Here is a 20,048-nt window from a genome sequence, read left to right as displayed (position 1 = left end):
TCATTGCTTTGAACATCAGTTTGATTATTGTTGGTGTATTTTGGTTAAAATGTGTCACTGCACGAGCAGATAATACCGGAACAAACATTCATATTACCATATTGTTTTCAGTCATGTCTCACAGCCCTTAAAGACTTAAGTTACTGTATTAAGCAATTTGGGACATACTGCAAAAATATATGTATTTACCTCAAATAAAAACTTTTGTGCAGAACATATTGAACATGAACCATGCATACAATTTCTTAACTCAAACTATGTCAGCAAAAGTCTAAACATAGTGATGACTGCCAGTCAAGCTTCCCACTGTTATCTACATTTTTAGCATTTATAATGAGTGAACATACATCTCAATCTTGTTTTTAATAAGTGGGACGTAGAACTGTCTGCCTGTTTGTTGGTACTGACAAAGAACGGTAGCAAACAGCAGCCGGACTTCATCAAGAATCTGAAAACTCCTGCTCACATATAATAAGAGCCAGAAATCTTTCGCTGCAACAGATCCAAACATTTCTGATCAAATCATCAAGTGCAATAAGTTCAAATCGTATCAGTCTGCTGCTAGAGGCCCGTGGATAAATGAGTCACACCCTAAAACGACTCCTGCAGAGGTTTCCGTAAGTAGTAATGGGACACTTCCAGATGTGCGCACATTGTGTGTGTATGCGTCCGTCACCTTTCAACTGATGCACACATACAACAGCAGGCTGTGAAGTGCTTTTCCTCCACTTGGTCGTGCATTTGATCCACCAACAAATACAGTATAGAAAGTATAGAGCAGTGTCCAGACGAGCTTGTTTGTTCACAGTATTCATTCCAAAGTCTCCATTTTATGATGCAGGTTGATGTAAAAGTGCATCATGTTCTCCTTTGTGGTCCTCTGTGGTCCTCTGTGGTCCTCTGTGACCGTCACTGTCTGTCTGAAGTGCTCCTACACGAGGCGCTGTCCTGGTAGCTTGCAGGGTACTTTGGCAGCTGCCACGGCTGGTTTGTTGTCCATGGTGTCCAGAGTAAACTTATGCCTGCAGATTACCTCTGGCGTGGGCTGAAGAACACTATATAGTGTCTGTAATGCCCGCACGTCCTCCAAAGCATCATGGGCCTTGTAGTTCAACCCCACCAGCTCCCTGACCAGGTTCTCCTGTCGGAAACTCTGGAGGCCGCAGTCCTTTAACGTCTCACGAGCCAGCGGTAGAGTGTCAACATAGCCCGAGACCGAAGACTCAAACTCTGCTCTCAGGTCCAATTCATCGAGGGCTCGAACCAGCAGCGGGCAGTCGAAGCGGCGAATGTTGTGACCAACAAGAAGGGGGTTCCTGAGCATGTGAAGGAAAGCTATGAAGGCGACCAGGACCTCTCTGAGGGAGTTGGTGAGCACAAGCTGGCGATGGAGGTACAGCCTCTGTCTGCGCACCCTGAAGCCCGTCACTTTGGACGCTCCTCGCTCCATTCGACACCGAGGGATGACGTAGAGGTTCAGTGAGTGGCCTCCACTCACTGCAGCCAGCTGGACGATTTCACACTTCTGACCTGCAGATATAAAACATGCAGATAAGAAGGCATGAGCTGATGAGGGTTAGTTTCCTTGAGGATCCGACAGACTCCAGGTGTTAAAGGAGCAAATGGGAAATGAAAATAGCCTGAATCAATGATACACAATCATCCACACTCCATCGTGATATAACAATTGATGACAAGTGTGGGTAAATAAAATAAGACTGTATGTTTTTCGCTAATTCAGGAAGTGAAACATCTGACAAATCATCGCTTTATGCAAAAACGATATAAGAATTCACTGTAAAACAGTCTGGCGCAGTGATTTGTAACATTGTCTACATGGATTGAATAAACTGGAGGTGTAACAGGATGACACACTATGACAAAGTCTTTGACTGTAAACAAAATGATATCATCTCAGTATGTTTGTCTCAGCCTCTCACTAAAACAATTTGAACAACCAATGAACTATTTAGGTCACATGCCAATATTCAGATTTTTGCTACTTTTCTCTTTCACATCTTTGCTAAAAGTGACTATAAGGATTATGCCATGGCACTCTGGGCTCTGCCTTGTTTGTTTTCTTGGGGGGCAAATTCCTAATCAACAAAGCAATCAGGTTGTGGTGACCTGCTGGTTACGTTGAAGCCTTTATGGACTTCATATTATATATACAGTCTCTGATTTAGGCAGGAGGAGTGAGATGGTTAAGGTACAGATATCAGGGAAGGTCACAGAATCTGATGGGTCAACACATATTGCAACGCAGGAAATGGATCTGATAGAAGATACTTTTTAATTGTTGTCCCTTTCAAGTCACTGTAACTTCAAGAGGGCAGCATTTCCAACATCCTATCTGACGGTACATTTTTTTTGTACCGAAAAAAAAATAAAATAAAACTCCACCTGCTTAACATGTTTCCATCATAAATCCTGTATCACTAAGTTATCGTACCCAGTCCAGTTGTTTCCAGGTCAAAGAAAACCAGCGGCTGCTCGGCGCTTCCAGCTCCGCCTGACTCCGGTGTTTCCATCACGCTACGACCAAATAAAGGTTTGTTTCCGAAATCTAAGTCTGACAGCGACACGGAGTTTAGGTAAAGTAAAAGAAGCAGAGGCTGACTGCAGTCACTGGCAGTACGGATTTATCTACGTCATGTGACATTTAGTCGATACAAACCAGTTTGAACTCCGTACAGATTTTCCCTCGTGGTTTTACTACGCCTGCGTAGTAGAGTGACAGTGACCGGAAGCTCGAAAGTTTCAAAACAAAAGCCTGTTTAAGGAGGAACATAAGAGAAAACCATAGATTGCGTGAGAAAACGCACTAAAGATGCACAGACGACAAAAAAAACAAAACGGTGGCTAATGTCAGGATTATACCCCGCAATAAAGACACGAGTCTCTCTATATAATTTGTCTTCGTTTTAAACACTCTTCCTATGGCAAATGTAAAGGCGTCTCAGGCACAATGCTGCCCTCTACAGGAGACAAATAGGCACACATTAAAACCACAATATAAAAAATATGGAAACAAGCTGAGTGAATTAACAGTACTCCTATTGTATTTTCTTTGAGCAGTTTGTTAGAAACCAATATTAATTATTGCTGTAAATATTTTTTAATAAAGAAAAAGTACATTTTACCTAATCTATAATTGTTTTATAGTGGATACAGGATACAGTAGGCTGTACAGTTTAGCAATGGGCTAAAGGTCTTGTTTCTTACTTATATCTTTACAGTCTAAAATATGAAAAAAAGAACCATTTTATGTAAACATATATCAGTATTTTAAAATCGTCTCCCAATTTCAAAAAGCAACACCAGCAACAATTGTGTAATTTATAAGGTCTTTTCTAATTTGTTTGTGTTATTTTATTTGTAGAACACATTTTTTTTCAATGTTTTCATGGATATTACTTTGGTCTCTGTCCCGCTACTTGTTTGTTGAAGCTGTAATGCTTGATTGTTGTACACTAGATTTGTGAACATAAACGGTACACAAAAAAATACAACCTTCAGTCTGTATTTAACAGAGGAGCACAAATATAGTATATTAAGTACATGTTCAACAAAGCATTTTTTCTGGTTGATATGCTGCTGTGTATGATACTGACTAATGGATGTTTTACATTTATGACACAAAACTATAGGCCTTCCATATTAACCTCCATATTTAAGACACAGGTTCACTTCTTATTTAATGATATGAAGCATATCAACCACTAGATACATATTATAATCATATTTAAAAGTCTCAATTAGGCTTTTAAAGCCATTTACCTCACCTCATTGTAATTTCCTACCCTTCCAACAATGCTGTGCAGAGTACCATCATTGGACTGGTGTCCAGAGTCTCTTTAAACTAAACACAGCATGCTTCGCAGCTGCACTGCATGCTGGTCTACTGAGGCTTCGGCCTATGAAGAGATTTCTTCCTCTATCATCGCTGAAATTTGGCACAAATAATATTTCACGAGAATAACAGTAAAAGTATTAAATTAAAGTTTAATGATTTATGTGGGAGAAGTGTGCTACAGTTCACAATAAAGAGGGGTTCAACATGAGACACGATACAGAACATTTAATAACTAGAGCTAAACACTGAATAAATTAAAATGAAACAAAACTGCAAATACAGTCAAAGATAGATTTTTAACTGTTAAATATTATTTTTGTCACCAGATTTGTTTCTAGGTCCTTTTTGGAGGCTTTTTTTTTTTTTTTTTTTTTTTTAAACACTCAGACCATGTAGACACATTTGGAGATGCTCTGACTCTTAGGACTCCATGAATTGAACAGCTCCTGCAACATCCTGGCATCCTCCACAGCATCATGAGCGCTGTAGGCTTTTCCCAGGAAGTGCCTGACCATGGATTCCTGAGAGTAACTGCGCAGATTTCTATGCAGGTTCTTGCTCAGTGGGAAAGTGTCCAGAAACCCAGACACCACCTCCTTGAACTCCTGGTGCAGGGAGCATTGCCGCAGCACTCTTTTGATCACAGGTGCATCGAACCGCATTGCACTGTGGGCCGCCAGCAGCACAGGGCGCTGGAAGGAGCGGAGGAAGGCGATGAAGGAGGTGAGGGCGTCGACGAGAGGGACGGTGGCCACAGGTAACCCGTGGAGAAGCAGGCCAGCAGCTGTGACGGTGAAGCCTGTGACCCGGGTGGCACTCTCGGTGAGGGCTCTATGGGGAATGGTGTAGGCGTTAAAGACCCTCTCTCCACAGATGGCTGCCACCTGGATGATGTCACACACGTTGGTGTCTGAAAGTATAGAAGGAGGATGAGAGAAAAAGACAATATAAATAAGTAGAGGTTGCAGTACATAAAATAACGCAGCTTTGTTCTTTTGTCAGCATCTTTGGTGAAAACTGCTCGCTGTGGTGTTTTTTCTTACCATACACAGTCAGACAATGTGATGAAGAGGTGGGCAACATGGAGATATGTAATGAATAATATCAATTTGTTTGAGTTGTAGTGAGGTAGTTGATATATTTCAAAGCAATAGTTTGACATGTCAATTTGCTCCATTCTAGTCAAGCGTTAGAAGACAGGATTGATATGACTCTTATATCTGTTCAGGAAATATAAGACTGATGCCAGCAGCCAGTTAACTCGACATAAAGACTGAAAACACAAGAGAAACTAAGCAATTTCATAAGTTGCCATTAGGCTTTTTCAGAAGTGTCTGTCAGCTGGTCAAATAGTTTCCGTAACCCCCGAGGACTCTACTGAGCATGCTCTAGGCAGATCATGATGTGCAATTTAGCAGCTTATAGGAACAGAAGGAGAACCTGATACCACTGATTGTGGTATCAGGTTCTCCTTCATTAGAGCGGCATCATGTGTAGAGAGAGGTCAGACAAGAAACATGTCGGGTTTGGACTTCTCTTTTTAGCACAATAGCAGTTTCTATCACTTTTCATGTGGGCGACAGAGTTCAACAGTATGAATGTTTCTCAGGAATGTCTTCAGAGTAGTCAGACATTTGTGGTTAAATGGTGCATCAGACGAACTGGTTCTGGAACTGGTTTAAGGTCTTTAAACACTGGGGCGTCTTTTTTTGTGCGATATCAATAAAAACATTTTAACTGTTGTTTTGGTCATGAGTTCTTCAGACAGAATGCAGATATTATACAGCAAAAAAATGACTTAATTTTTATTCAGAATGAGTTTGATTTAAGGTAAAAGTGCAAAAAAATGTTGGTTGGATGTTCGGGAAGTAGCTGCAGGGATTCTGAGGAACAGAAAGTGTATTTCCTCATATTAGAATCAGAAAAGCAAAATTTGCTATGTAAGCAAATATATGATTGCTATTTTCCATGTCATTACATTTTGTTGTCAGGTTGCCATGGGATCAGCAGATAACACCCTCCAAGTCACAACTGTGAAATATACAACCTGTTCATTATTATTCCCAACTACTTAATTACAGTTAAACATGTTAACACCTACTGTTGTGTTTTCTCTACACGCCTCGGTGATCAGGTGACTTTTACTCACACCACATCAAATAATCCTGTTATGAATGTTTGAATATGTGACACGAACAAGAGCAGCCACTGAGTCATTTCACACACACACACCCACACACACACACACACACACACACCCACACACGCCAATAAACAAATGCAGTTTCAACCGCAGTGTTGCTCGAAACCTAACTATGACAGAACCAGTCATGTTGATTGACTTCCTCAACAGCCAGAGGCTGCAGCTTATTTCCAGTACTGATTCATTTGTTGCCAATTTTCTCAATTAATCGATCAATCATTTAGCATTCAACATGTCAGGAAAAACAGAAAAATGTCACATGTGAGTTTAAAACTTCAAAATGCCCCGTGGTCATTACATCCATAGCTAAAATACAAATACTGATTTGAATGGGTACCTGGGGGTCTGTGGCCCTGCAGCCATCTGCTTCACAAAGTGGCCATAGTCAAGCTCACAGGAGTCTGTATTTAAGTTCAAATATACTATTTATAATGTGTAATAATTCTAAGAATTAAATCTGTATGTCAAACCTTTCATCTTGAATGCAGCAGAGGAAATGCAACTCCACGTTGTTTGTGGTTTTGGTCACAAAGAAGCCCTCTGCTGTCGTGTTACTGGTTCAAAGGCTGTAAACACGATAACTCCACCCTGCTCTGACCAAACTGCAAGATTTCATTCCTCATGATATTTCTGGGAGGAGGGCTGGAGGACACACAGGTCTGACTCTGAGATTAGAAACCCATAAAAACTGAAATTTAAATGCACCCTCACCCCTCTTATCACAGACTCCACCTGATGCGTGCCTGTTGGCAGGTGGAGCCGTCAGACTGGATTGATAAAACATGATGCGTAATATCAGCTGTAGTTTTATAGCTTTACTGGGACACAACGAAGGAAACACGTATATAAAAGTTGGTTTGTTGGCTGTTGAATCAAAATCTGTGGCAGAAAGCAGCTATATCCAAGTTCTAATATAAGTACACATTTGAGGTACTTGTACTTGAGTATTCCAACATTCTGCTACATTCTACACTACGGCATTGCAGAGGAAAATGTTGTACCATATTTTTTGCTTCATTCATTTAAAGCTGAAGGTACGAGTTATTTGAAATTCATCAGCTGTTTATAAAGTAAATATAAAAGTGTTTTTCGTAGGCTGTGTAAAAATATATTTGAACACTAACACGTCATCCTATGTTTAGTAAAATGTGTAATCTAGTAGGCCTATTTTGTAACAGAGTATTTCTAAACTGTGTATTTGTTACTTTTACTTCAGTAAATGTCTATGTACTTTAACCAATGACCTCAAATGAGACAAAGAGTTAAAAGTAAACATTTTTTTAAAAAATCAGACAAAAATTCAATCATCCTTTCCTAAGTGCTGTCTACCTGTTAGAACTTCAACTAATGACTGGTTGATCAAAATATATAGAGATACAATCTTAATTAAGGCAACAAGATGTGGCTGAAAGCTCTGGAATATTACTTAAAAAAGTCCTGTAAGTGGACCTGGTGTTATAAGATTGTTAAAAGGCTACATATTACAGCACTGGCCTCATTATGGTAAACACAGTGTGAATGATTGAGAATTGATTAACAGTTACCTAATCCAGTGGCCTCCAGGTCAAAGAAAACGATGGTTCTGTCATTAGACATCTGCAGGATTTAAAATAAAAACACGTCATGAGTCCTTTGATAATTTAAATAGTTATTGTTTAAACATGAAGATTCGCTATTTAAAAGAACAGAGTTGAGAAACAAATGAATGTGCAGTCAAAAGCCACAGTGCGAGTTCAATTTACCGTGTGCGGTTGGATGGTCGTCAGCTGAGCGGTGTGACAGATTAACGTGAAGTCAGTTATATCTGATCAGCTGCCCGGGGAGGAACCAGCAGGTGATTCACCACCACAGCATTTCATAACTTCACCCTGGATTCTACTTTCCTTTTAGTAGAATGGAAACAGTTTTTTTACTTCTTGTCCTGGTGAACCACCTCCTCGCCCGCCTGTATCGCTCTGGTCGTCTATCGACGTGCCGCCGTCACAAGGCAAACACATATTTTCTGTGAAGGTGGAATCTTCCCTGCTGTTCGTTCACTTTCATTTTCGACCCAGGAAGGGAAGGCTTTTGTTTTGGTAACACAGCTGACGCACGACAAAACTTGTGGCCTTTAGATTTAAAAATAAAACCAACAAATAAAATAAAATAGTAAACTGTAAATGAATGAAATACGATTTTTTTTTTAAAGTTAAATAAAACAAACATCTAAATAAAAATAAATAAACTGGTCTCCTATGAAAACAGCCAGAAAAAAAACATAAGGAAATGTAAAAATATTGTCATCCTATGAGAAATTTGCTGAAAGAAAAAACGCTCAAAAATAGATATATAAAACATCATCCATCTATTTACCCAATAGCCAGCAACATTTGTAAAGGTTACTATACAGTGCATCCAGAAAGTATTCACAGCGCTTCACTTTTTCCACATTTTGTTATGTTACAGCCTTATTCCAAAATGGATCAAATTAATTTTTTTCCTCAAAGTTCTACACACAATATCCCATAATGACAAAGTGAAAAAAGTTTGTTTAAAATGTTTGCAAATCTATTAAAAATAAAGAATGAAAATATAACACGTACATAAGTATTCACAGCCTTTGCTCAACACTTTGTTGAAGCACCTTTGGCAGAAATTACCACCTCAAGTCTTTTTGAGTATGATGCTACAAGCTTGGCTCCTATTCTTGGGCAGTTTCTCCCGTTCTTCTTTGCAGGACCTCTCGAGCTCCATCAGGTTGGATGGGGAGCGTCGGTGCACAGACATTTTCAGATCCCTCCAGAGATGTTCAATCAGGTTCAAGTCTGGGCTCTGCCTGGGCCACTCAAAGACATTCACCGAGTTGTCCCGAAGCCACTCCTTTGTTATCTTGGCTGTGTGCTTCGGGTCGTTGTCCTGTTGGAAGATGAACCTTCGCCCCAGTCTGAGGTCCAGAGCGCTCTGGAGAATGTTTTCATTAAGGATGTCTCTGTACATTGCTGCTTTTACCTTTCCCTCCATCCTGACTAGTCTCCCAGTTCCTGCCGCTGAAAATCATCCCCACAGCATGATGCTGCCACCACCATGCTTCACCGTAGAGATGGTATTGGCCAGGTGATGAGCGGTGCCTGGTTTCCTCCAGACATGACGCTTGGCATTCAGACCAAAGAGTTCAATCTTTGTTTCATCAGACCAGAGAATTTAGTTTCTCCTGGTCTGACAGTCCTTCAGGTGCCTTTTGGTAAACTCCAGGTGGGCTGTCATGAGCCTTTTACTGAGGAGTGGCTTCCGTCCGTCCACTCTACCATACAGGCCTGCTGGGTGGAGTGCTGCAGAGATGGTTGTCCTTCTGGAAGGTTCTCCTCTCTTCACAGAGCAACGTTGGAGCTCTGTCAGAGTGACCATCGGGTTCTTGGTCACCTCCCTGACTGAGGCCCTTCTCCCCCGATCGCTCAGTTTGGCCGGGCGGCCGACTCTAGGAAGAGTCCTGGTGGTTCCAAACTTCTTCCATTTATGGATGATGGAGGCCACTGTGCTCATTGGGACCTTCAATGCTGCAGAAATCTTTCTGTACCCTTCCCCAGATCTGTGCCTCCATACAATCCTGTCTCAGAGGTCTACAGACAATTCTTTGGACTTCATGTCTTGGTTTGTGCTCTGACATGCAATGTCAACTGTGGGACCTTATATAGACGGTGTGTGTCTTTCCAAATCATGTCCAATCAACTGAATTTACCACAAGTGGACTCCAATCAAGTTGTAGAAATATCTCAAGGATGATCAGTGGAAACAGGATGCACCTGAGCTCAATTTTGAGTGTCATGGCAAATGGTGTGAATACTTATGTATGAGTTATATTTTTGTTTTTTATTTTTAATAGATTTGCAAAAATTTCAAAACAACTTTTTTCACATCATTATGGGGTATTGTGTGTTGAATTTTTAGAAAAAAAATAATAATTTTGAAATTTTGAATTTTGAAATAAGGCTGTAACATAACAATGTGGAAAAAGTGAAGTGCTGTGAATACTTTCTAGATGCGCTGTATATGGTACATAGAACTGCAGAATTTGCACTTTTTTTTAATGGAATTATGTCAAGATTATGAGTATTTCATTACCTTGAAAAACAAGCTTTGTTCTCTTGAGATAATGAAATAATTAACTCTCTGATTACGTCATGTGTGAGCACGGCTGTTCTCAGTAGTTGTTTTTCAAAGTTTGAGCTTGATGGCCTCTTAGTTGCAGTTAAACCACCGTCACCCATTGGTTTGTGAACTGCCGTTATGAAGCCTCCAGTTCTGCATTTCATAAGCGATCATATTTGGACGAGCTAGGGGAAAGCCATCGTTGGATCTGACTCGATCTAATTGGAAAGCTGAGGACACTACGCTTCACCCACCCATAGCAGAAACCTGACTACACGACAGGCCTGTCAATCAAACGGACATTCATCCACACCACTTTTTGAGGCCAAATATCTAATTAATGATTGAAATATTTTCAGATGTACCAACAGAAAACTAATAAGAAGGGGTGAGATGAACAAATGATGTCATTATGACTTGTAGAACTCATTTATTGACTTTGTATTTCATGAGTGAAGTTGGATGGGTTTCCATGGAGCCAGAGCCTCTGTGAAGTCAACCCCTAGTGGCCCTCGTGGTGTTGCACTTTAGGTACGTCCGCATTGGCCTCATTTATAAAACCCTAAAGATATGACCACTTTTACAGTCTATGGCTTTTGGTCTTCTTTAGCACACCAAACCGTAGATCTTACCACTTGCTTGTCCGGTTTGCTGTCCTAAAGAAGACACACTGAAATGTTGAAAATAACATACTTTCAAAGTCAAATCTGCATTTCTATCGAAACGCAAAAGATTACACAACTCATTCGTGTTTGGCTGCAGTTTTGCTTTTTTAATAAGCAGATGAATTTTCCCCCATAAAGTATTTTTTTCTTACAACCATAGACATGTTTATATCATTAAAAAAAAGAAATATAACACAAATTGCACCTTTTACATACATAACCATGTCCAGAGTGGCGCAGACAGACAAGACACAATGCTTTTCTTTTTTTTTTTTGCTTTGTAGCACAAAAATGACTGGCCGAGTGTGGCCTGTTAAAATGTTGCCATGATTAATAGTAGATAATGAACCGTACACAGGATAATATATCCTTTCATAACACCTTTTAGAACAGATTCTTTTAAACCAATGTACATCCCAAAAGCATGATCATAAATAGTACATACACTGTGTATAAAAGATGAGCAAAAACAACCAGAGAAAGCAGAGCATGCCTTCCAGTGACAGGTACATTCACTTTTTTTTTTTCTTTTCTTTCTTTTTTTCTTCTTTTGCAGAATGCCATATGGACAGCCTGGACAAACACCACAAACACCTTCCCATCAAATATAAAGATATTTGAACAGGAATCAGTTTTGTCCTTTCAGCTCTGAAAACAGTTTTCATCGAAACGTGTCTAAAAGAGAAAAAAAAACAACCATGCTGCAAGTCTCCACACCTGCATTAAAAGTGAGATCAGCAGAGTCATCACTGAGACTTCCAGCTTGAAGGAAAAGTTGATTAAGACTGATTGTGTGGGTGAGATCGAAGACGCAGCAAGCAAGGGGAGATATTGCAGCTTTATTACGGAGACATCATTGCTGTGAAGCTACTGAGTAGAGGCCCACAAAACTCAATATTACACCGACTGTTTCCTTCTGCATGGACAGAGACAGAAAGAGAGGAAGAATATGCAGAAACACGTGGACGGTCTGAGTTAGTTGCTACTTATTTTTGTCTGGTTAACAGGCAGATTAAATGCTACTTTTCACAGCCAGAGCCGAGAGAGAAGGAAAGGATGGAAGAGCTACTCTTATGGTGAAGTAGAAGAAGAAGAGAGTATGTTGCATGGCTCAGAGGACATCATGGACGGTTCGAGTGTGTGTGGATGAGTGCAAGAGTTTCCCTGCAGGCGCAATAAAACCTACATCAGTTTTAGTGTCACTTGAACGTTGCAGAGATATTTTTCACTCCTATATGAAGAACATTTATGGGGACACACAAGTGTATGTGTTTGTAGGGAGGGCTACACATGCACAAAGTGGGAGCTGAAACAATGGAAGGAATTATTCATCCATTCAGACACACACACACACACACACACAAATATAGACAGGAAAGAACAAATGGCTTTCATCTGAACAAAAAAAAGAAAAGAAATAATATTGATAACAAAAGCAGGACATCTTTGATATCAATAACAACACGTATAATACAGCAATTACATATATTAAAAAATTCAAGTCCTGATGCAGTAACACTGATGTTTCTGAATGAAACAGATGGAAAAACACAAGGTTGCAGGCAGAGGCAGATACAGAACACTTATGGCTGACTGACAGTTGACACCTCAGGTTGAGTTTGCACGCAGATCGGCAGATTTTCCTTTTAGTATTTCTCAAGAGTACGCCCAAAGCACTCTCTGTTCATTGTGTAATAAGAAAAGAAAGAAAAAAACAAGCCTAAACTGAGCAAAACCATCACAGAAACAAAAGTGGAACCTAAATTTCAGACACTTCACTTTACAAAACAGGAAGTAGAGACATATCAACAACAGACAACCCAGAAGCAGCACTGGACTTTCTTTCTATGTACATGTTTTTCCTCTGTAACATAATAGTAATAATAATAATAATAATAATAATAATAATAATAATAATAATAATAACAATAATATGTAACATAGAGCTGTAACAGATCTCAGGAAAAAAAAAGTCTAGGAAAAAGCGTGATGAAGAAGCATGCAGCCTCTTGGCTGGTGTGTCCTGTGTAAACGTGAAAAGCAGACTTAGCTTGGCGCTGGTTACAGACAAAATGTCCGCCAGTTCAGTCAGTATGGCTACATTTCTTCTGCGTGGTTTTTACCACCTGCCCACATGCTAAAAAATAAAGACGGGGCACCGTAAGATTTGGCTTTGCAGGTGTGTTCTTTTTTTTCTGCGTGTCACCACCCGTCCCGCCCTTCTTCTCCTCTGACCGACCCCTGGTGCTCCAGCAGGGGTCACTCAGATCAGAGGATCAACAAACACACAGAGTTTTTTCACTTCACTCTGCTCCAGCTTTCTGCCGTTCACATTAGTATTCAGTCATCTTCCATTACCTTCTGCTGTTTTTGTTCCTCCGGGTCAGATTTCCAGTCCTCTTTTATTCCCACAGCTCTCCGCTTTGACTGGACCGGGGGAGGAGGGGGGCGGGCACCGAGGAGGGGCAGCAGGCTACACTGGGCATAAAGCTCCCCCTGTGACCGGCCTCGTTCAAACACAGATTCTCCCTCCTCCCCCTCTCTCACACCCTCCTGCACTCAAACAGGTGGCGCCCGGCGTGCCTTCCTTCCTCGGCATCACACCATGAACTCGTTGCTGCCGTACAGAACCAGCTGCTGTGGCCCCGAGCCGAAGTCCGAATCCCTCCGATGGCTTCCCGACGGCTCGCGTGGTGAGCTGCGGCTCAGCCTGAGCCTGTGGCGTGTCTTGCCTGTTCTGTTGCCCCCCTCCTCCTCCGCCAACGGGGCCCCCAACCCGCAGGACGTGAGTAGGGGCCCGGAGGAGGAGGAGCGGAACCGGTAGTGTGGGGACGGAGAACCGGAGGCGTTGGATGAGAGAGAGGAAGAGGGGTGGTAGGAGGAGGAGATGGTGGATGTGGAGTCAGCTGAGTCCTGGGAGTCGGGCTGGCGGCGCAGAGCTCGTCTGCTCTTTGCCTCCGACTTTTTGGATCGGTATGTGCCGTGCTCTGTGGAGAGAGACAGCAGCAGCTATTAGAGACACATTATACAAGTATAGTATCGATTAAAAACATTATAACTAGATTCATATTGAAGTTGATAGCTGATACAGCTATCAGTTTTACACTGGACAGTTTTCTAATATCATAAGTGCTTATATTATTCCTACAAAAACTTTGAGGTGACGCATCATCGAGCTCCAGACCAGAGTAGTCCTGACGTGGATTTTCATCTTGATGCATATCTGTGGTTAAATGTAACCAAAAGTGTTTTATGACACTGGATTTGAACTAATTCTGTCCACAGTAAAGTTCTATAAATATAAAAAAAATGTATAGTTATCATCTGTAATAGCTCTGCCAACCAGGATTATGTTTTAGTTATCCACATTATTTCAATAATGTTAAAGTATGGGTAGTAGATAGATAGATTATTCCATACATATCAGTTGATGTAATTACTGCCAAATTATGGGAATTAATCCATGTGTTAAATCAACACATAAACCAGATTATGTTTTAGCAGACTTTAACTGCAGTAAATAAGCCATTACTTCATAAACTTAAAAACAGTAATCAAGTTATATTCTTCATGTGAAATAAAGGCAATAAAATCTTTGGTGATTGTGGTCATACATAAATTGTGTTTCTCGCAGTACTCTCAGTCCAGTACCTGCTGCAATCACAGAAGGCAAGGAAGCGACACAAATGCACACACACATACCAGAGGGGTCGTAGGTGGCTCCCTCGGTCTCCATGGTGATGTTTTCAGAGCTGTCCGCCGTGCCGATGGAGGCCTCAGATTCAGGAGTCTCGTCATCGGATGCCCGCGGCTCCAATATCAACATCTCGTACGTCAGCTCCTCCCTGCAGATATACAAATGGATGCTCGAGTGGTGCTTCATCCAAATCATCTCTTTGCATTTTAACTTTGGGGATTTAGTACGGCATGCCACTTCAAGTGTCCCTGAGGGATCCATTTATAACACACAGGTGCAAGGTAATGGCTTAAAAACAACCTGAGCTACCAGATGATATTGGAAAAGGGAGTTTCTGTGTTTATATTAACAATATCACAAGAAATTCCTTCATAGTTTGTGAGGAGAAAATGTGATTTTGCAAAACTTGCACAGTTGTAGCCTACTGCATATGCGACAGATGCGTCGGAGGAGAGCACAAACAAAAACATAAACAAGCAGTGCAACAGCATACTTTTCTTTCTGCAGACTCTCGATCTGCTCGGTGAGGATTCGCTCCTCCTGCTGCATCGCCAGCTGCTGCTGCTCGTTGAGCCCGGCCTCTGCTGCATCCTCTCCTCCTCCTCCTCCTCTCCAACTCCAACTCCAACTCCAACTCCAACTCCAACTCCAACTCCAACTCCAACTCCAACTCCTCCACCTGCAATTTCTCCGTCAGCCACAGAGGGCGCTTTAGGGCTGAGAGGAGGCGAGGGAGTGTGGCTGGTGCTTTGCTGAACACGACCTTTTCCCTGCAGGTTCACACAGAAAATCACAGAGTGAGCGTGTGTGTGATTGGAGGATGACCGAAGTGTTTCCTGTTAACAGAGACAGTGATGGAGCACGGACAGCTGAGTCGCTACCGACTACACACGGTTGGATGTTTTGACCACATATTGACTATACAGACGTACTGACCACAGTTCACGACACTAAAAAACGATGAGGTCGGCTGATTATCACTATGCATACACACACACTCACAGGTAGGCATTACCTTAAGTTTAGCTGTGTTAGGCTGCATGTTAATACGTTGTGAAGCAGAAACAGAGAGCAAAGAGCGATCAGTTGAGCTACAAATGAAGCTTTGAGACACCTCACCTGTCTTAAAGCTTGAAAAGTCTACACTGCTGACACAGGAGCGGGGTCGCTGGCTCCAAAGCACATTTCGACCTGGAACAGCTGAATGTTGCTACTGAGAAACTAGGCTGTTGGCTTGGTTGGATTTCTCCAGAGATTTGGAAAACGATGAGACTGCCACTATGAAATTTGTTTCCGAGAACTATGAAGTACACAAATAACACAGTTTTTTCAGTTGCTAATTAGGGTGTAACTCGTGTGCTGATGCTGATCAAGCGTTTCATAAAGGTTATGGCCTCCCCCTGCTCTGTTGACGTCAAGGTGCTGCTCAACAGGAACAGTCTGGGAACTTTTTTGATTGCCCCTCCTGCTGCGAAAGAAGTTGAATTTTGTAGAAGCAATGGTGTCATCTATCTTGTGGAAATGATTCATAAAAAAAGAGCTACCTTTTCTGTTTATTTGTAAGTTAATGAATACATTAATAATTTGTCTTTTTGTGATTTAATGCATTAAAAAGAATTTAAAGCCAAATTTAGAAAAAGTCAAAACAAGTCGAGGACCCACACACATGGATAACTTTTTCAAGACTGAAGTTATTTGAACCAAAGTAAAGTCTCAATTTTCGGTATTCATCAAGTATCCAAGCAGACATGATTTAGAAACACAGAACAGTGATACAATAATTACCAGCAAGTCGAACTATGTCCATTTTATAATCTGGAAGTGTCAGATTTATATGATCTACATTATATCACTAACATAAATTATCTAATATTTCTGTGTGCAGATTATAAGAATACTCTCTTCTCTTTGGTTGCAGTTCCCACTGTGGGCAAGTTGAAATACTTCCAATGTTAATAAGCTACAATGATTGTTAAAGTTTAGCGGAGGACTATAATATGTGGCTAATCAACCAACTGGTGACAAAACAAAAACACAAACAGACACCTACAGCAACGGAGAGCTAGTTTACAGGCAGACGTGACGAGTGCTGCGGCCGGACGGAACAGACGGTGTGAGTGGACTGACGGACAGGACGGGACGGGACAGGACGGGTGGCGGGCGGGTACATGGTGTGTATGTGTGGAGTGGGATGGGATGGGATGGGGGCGGGGGGGGGGGGGCATACATACCGGGGTGGCAGTGCGGGTTATGCTCATAAACCTAACAGCAATTAGTATGGGTTTCTGAAAGGAGGAGTGGTTGGGGGTTGGGGAAGCAAGGAAGGAAGGAAGGAAGGACAGATTAGGGTTAAGGAGCGGTGAAGGTCATCATGTATTTGACCTGGATTTGGTTTATTTACAGGTCAAAAGATGTTTAGACATTTACATTACACTCAGCTAGTCTCGGTTTGAAAGAGAAGGACATCTAAATTCAGGCACGTCAACCACACATTGAAGTATAGTCACTGAAATGCTGTTGACTCGCGACCTAGATGTCGAAAGTTATCACTTTACAACCTCATCTTGCTAAGTTTGATCCGGTCTGGATATCTTTTCACCTACAAATCATTAAAACCAGGCTTACTTGGAAAGTTTAGATACATTTGGTAGCTTGAGGAAATTGGGAGCTTGAGAATCACAAGTTAGCATAATATTTCTGATTAATGTTTGTCAGAAAGACATATTACACCGCATGGTGCTCCCCAGGGAACAAAGTCATTTCATTCTTTATCGAAATGTTGTAAGAGAAGTTATACTGCAACGTTACACACTGTATCCAATGTAAGGCACTAGCTGCTTCTATTTTGCCTTCACGGTTCAAATTTATCGTGAAAAAAATGAAAACAGTTCATGTTCATTTTCTCCCACTTTCATTAAAGATCAGCCATCCAAAGTCATCTAAATTTAATGCTTATTTTTCCTTCTTATTTATTATTTAAATGTTTCACTTTGAAACCCCAATATAAGCAACAGTACAATTTACTGAATACTCACAGTTGATACTATATACTCTTTACATTGCATCCTATTTGTTTTGTACCTGGGTGTTATTTGTCTCTGAATTAAAAATATATTTTGCTTGGTGCCCCCAAGAGTCTTCCAACACCTTCTGTGACTTTAAGGACGAGTGGGAACACAAATGAATAAACCGAGAGGTATTTAAACAGCAAAGTTAATAATATTAAAAATGTACTGCAGTGGGTGTTGTGTCCTGCTGTGGAAGTGTTTTAAGCATAGCCCCTTGATTGTGTTTTTACACAAGCTTTTTGCTTGTGTAGGAAAACACAGCAAAATCTGTTAATGAGAGATGTAAAGAAACACAGAAGAATGGGCTCCTGCCATGGCCGTGTGAGAACCATGCCAGCTGCTCAGGGAGCTGAAGATCGTTTCCATTTAAATGATGAGTGGGAGGAACATCCACCTCAATGACAGGCAATAAGGGTCGTTCATGCTAACATCTTTAGCATAGTGAGTATGTAACTTAAGTCTGATCTTACCATGGACTTCCTGATGTGCGTCAGTCGGCTCTTGGCTTTGCTCTCTGCGAACTCCAGACTGCTGATGTCCTTCAGACGAGCTCTGTACTTGCTCATCTGCTCGTTGATGATCAGCTCCACACACCTACAGGCCACAGGTCCGTTTAGATCAGGAGTCAATAGAACAGATGTAGTAATAGAGCGGGGGAGTGGGGGCTCGCAAGGGCCTCTTAAAAATCTATTGCTACATTACCTCGTTTCAAACGAGTGATTTAATGCATATAACATTTGCATTTCACTTACATGAGCTGTGGCATGACTTGAAAAATGACAGTTTTAGGACTGCTAACAATATTATTAAAGTGAAATATGAGTCCTGTGTGGATGTTTCCTTTTCATATCTTATTTATGTCTGCATTCACGATGAAATACATGGTTTGTGTTATAATTTATACATTTATAAATCTCTAGTTGGGAAAAATAAGAATAGCAAAAGAGCCAAAATTATTGGCAGTTAAAAGTAAAATGCCAGTAAAAAGCACATTTGGCTAAATATAGTAGTAAGTTTCTGCATCGTCCCTGCAGGCCACATTACACACTCTCTGAACATCAGCCAGTCTACATTACAGTATACAAAAAGAGGCTCCTGTTACACCACTTAACACAAAGCTCACGTATCAAAACATTTGTTTTGCCACTGCATGAAAGATTAACACATAAAATGGTGAGAGGTACTGCAGGTAATTGAAAGGCAATATACCTTCATCGACTAATAACAGAATTTAAAACTGATTTTGTGATCATTTTGTGATTTATTTCTATACAAATGTGTGGTAAATACTCTGTTTTGATTGGTAAAATTTCTCTGTTGTTTTTGGTTTGTGAAAACACGGAGGACTGTTCCTGCACGTACGCTGTGGTTTTGCTGATGTCTTGGACACTCTGCAGCGGGTCGATGGTGTCGGGGCAGCGGAGGATGCAGGGAGCAAACACGATGGCGAGGGCGTTGGCTGACATCCTGTTGGTATCCTCCTGCAGGGCTATCCTGTAACATAACACAGCATAAAGCTTCTAATCCTGATGTTGATCCTTACAGAGGAGAACACCCATTCCCACCAAACACAACACTGAGAGGATGCTATGTGATCGAGACAGCTAATCCAATGTGTTTGAAACCAGTGCAGTTGAGATTTAAACAAGCTGACCCCACAGACACTTTGCTCAGAGGCAGAAACATCATTCAGATCTTACATGGTAACCTTATTTTCAGACTCTGGTTGTCTTGCCGGAGGCTGCGCCGCTCATGTTGATTCTTATCTCATCGCTTACCTGACCAGGTGGAAGATGAGGCGCTCCAGTGTGCTGAGGTGTGTCCTGCTGAGCTGGTCGATTACTGAATACACCCCTCGGATCACCTCCCGCTTATCTGGCTGACCTGAAAAGAGAAAAAAAACAAAACACACACACCATCAGACCACAGAGTTCAGGCAAGTGTAACTTAACTGAAACTGACTCGCAGCCGACAGAGCCTCTGGACTGAAAAACAGCATTAAGGAGTCACTGAGGGGCCTAATTAGGAGCTTACCCATGGCCCTGAGGAACTCCTCGTACAGTTCAAAGGTCATGAGAGGGCTGGGCAGGTCACGGAGCCACTGCTTGAGCACACTGGCGATGACATGGATGTTGTAGTCATCCAGGTTCACACTGTTTACATCTAGAGCAGGACGATAAATTCAGACAAATCAAGTCAACTTCTCCTCCCTTGTCTCTCCTGTTTTTTTTTAGAGCCGTGCTGGCGGCATGGTGATGTCACGGCTCTGTGGATGCTGCTTCATCCGGACTGAACTGCCTCAACAACTGAATGGATGCGATCCTCCTGTTTTCCGTGAAGCTTTTCCTTTGGCACAACAATGAAGTTAAAATTTGTGGTTTACTTTATATTAGTATTTACTGGAGTGGATTCTCCCTCGGGTTAAATTCAGGTG

General features: G+C 41.4%; 3 protein-coding genes across 3 annotated transcripts in view; all 3 read right to left on the bottom strand.

Annotated features, from left to right (window-relative positions):
- Positions 1-479: 479 nt before the first annotated feature.
- Positions 480-2,676, bottom strand: LOC138619141 (protein PML-like). The gene is made up of 2 exons (XM_069695413.1): positions 2,453-2,676; positions 480-1,530 (listed from the first exon to the last, which is right to left on the bottom strand). The coding sequence occupies exons 1-2, from the start codon at positions 2,529-2,531 to the stop codon at positions 932-934; spliced, it is 678 nt and encodes a 225-aa protein (XP_069551514.1). The 5' UTR covers positions 2,532-2,676; the 3' UTR covers positions 480-931.
- A 1,303-nt stretch (positions 2,677-3,979) lies between these two features.
- Positions 3,980-8,046, bottom strand: LOC138619142 (DNA polymerase III PolC-type-like). The gene is made up of 3 exons (XM_069695415.1): positions 7,802-8,046; positions 7,604-7,655; positions 3,980-4,766 (listed from the first exon to the last, which is right to left on the bottom strand). Exons 2-3 carry the CDS (start codon positions 7,653-7,655, stop codon positions 4,240-4,242), a joined length of 579 nt encoding a protein of 192 aa, XP_069551516.1. The 5' UTR covers positions 7,802-8,046; the 3' UTR covers positions 3,980-4,239.
- Positions 8,047-10,935: 2,889 nt separating this feature from the next.
- Positions 10,936-20,048, bottom strand: part of LOC138619135 (unconventional myosin-IXAa-like) — a 134,514-nt gene continuing 125,401 nt past the window's right edge. Inside the window, 10 exon segments of the mRNA XM_069695402.1 lie at positions 10,936-13,836; positions 14,552-14,694; positions 15,040-15,173; positions 15,176-15,316; positions 15,562-15,582; positions 16,778-16,831; positions 18,085-18,208; positions 18,977-19,108; positions 19,393-19,498; positions 19,649-19,777. Coding sequence (XP_069551503.1) covers positions 13,448-13,836; positions 14,552-14,694; positions 15,040-15,173; positions 15,176-15,316; positions 15,562-15,582; positions 16,778-16,831; positions 18,085-18,208; positions 18,977-19,108; positions 19,393-19,498; positions 19,649-19,777 — 1,373 coding nt within the window. The 3' untranslated portion in view covers positions 10,936-13,447.

The sequence above is a fragment of the Brachyistius frenatus genome, unplaced genomic scaffold, assembly GCF_029030835.1.
Source record: "Brachyistius frenatus isolate BFR_SWC_R1_liver_20210118 unplaced genomic scaffold, ASM2903083v1 Contig_19, whole genome shotgun sequence".
NCBI lineage: Eukaryota > Metazoa > Chordata > Actinopteri > Embiotocidae > Brachyistius > Brachyistius frenatus.
Note: the sequence above shows the minus strand (reverse complement) of the source record. Positions and strands in the feature narration are given on the sequence as shown.

What these genes read in the sequence shown, in the direction of transcription:
- LOC138619141 (XM_069695413.1), bottom strand. Translation starts at nt 2,531, where the DNA reads ATGGAAACACCGGAGTCAGGCGGAGCTGGAAGCGCCGAGCAGCCGCTG. An exon ending in CCTGGAAACAACTGGACTGG is followed by an intron (nt 1,531 to 2,452) that starts GTACGATAACTT and finishes TTATATCTGCAG; the next exon opens with GTCAGAAGTGTGAAATCGTC.
- LOC138619142 (XM_069695415.1), bottom strand. Translation starts at nt 7,655, where the DNA reads ATGTCTAATGACAGAACCATCGTTTTCTTTGACCTGGAGGCCACTGGA. An exon ending in CCTGGAGGCCACTGGATTAG is followed by an intron (nt 4,767 to 7,603) that starts GTAACTGTTAAT and finishes CTATACTTTCAG; the next exon opens with ACACCAACGTGTGTGACATC.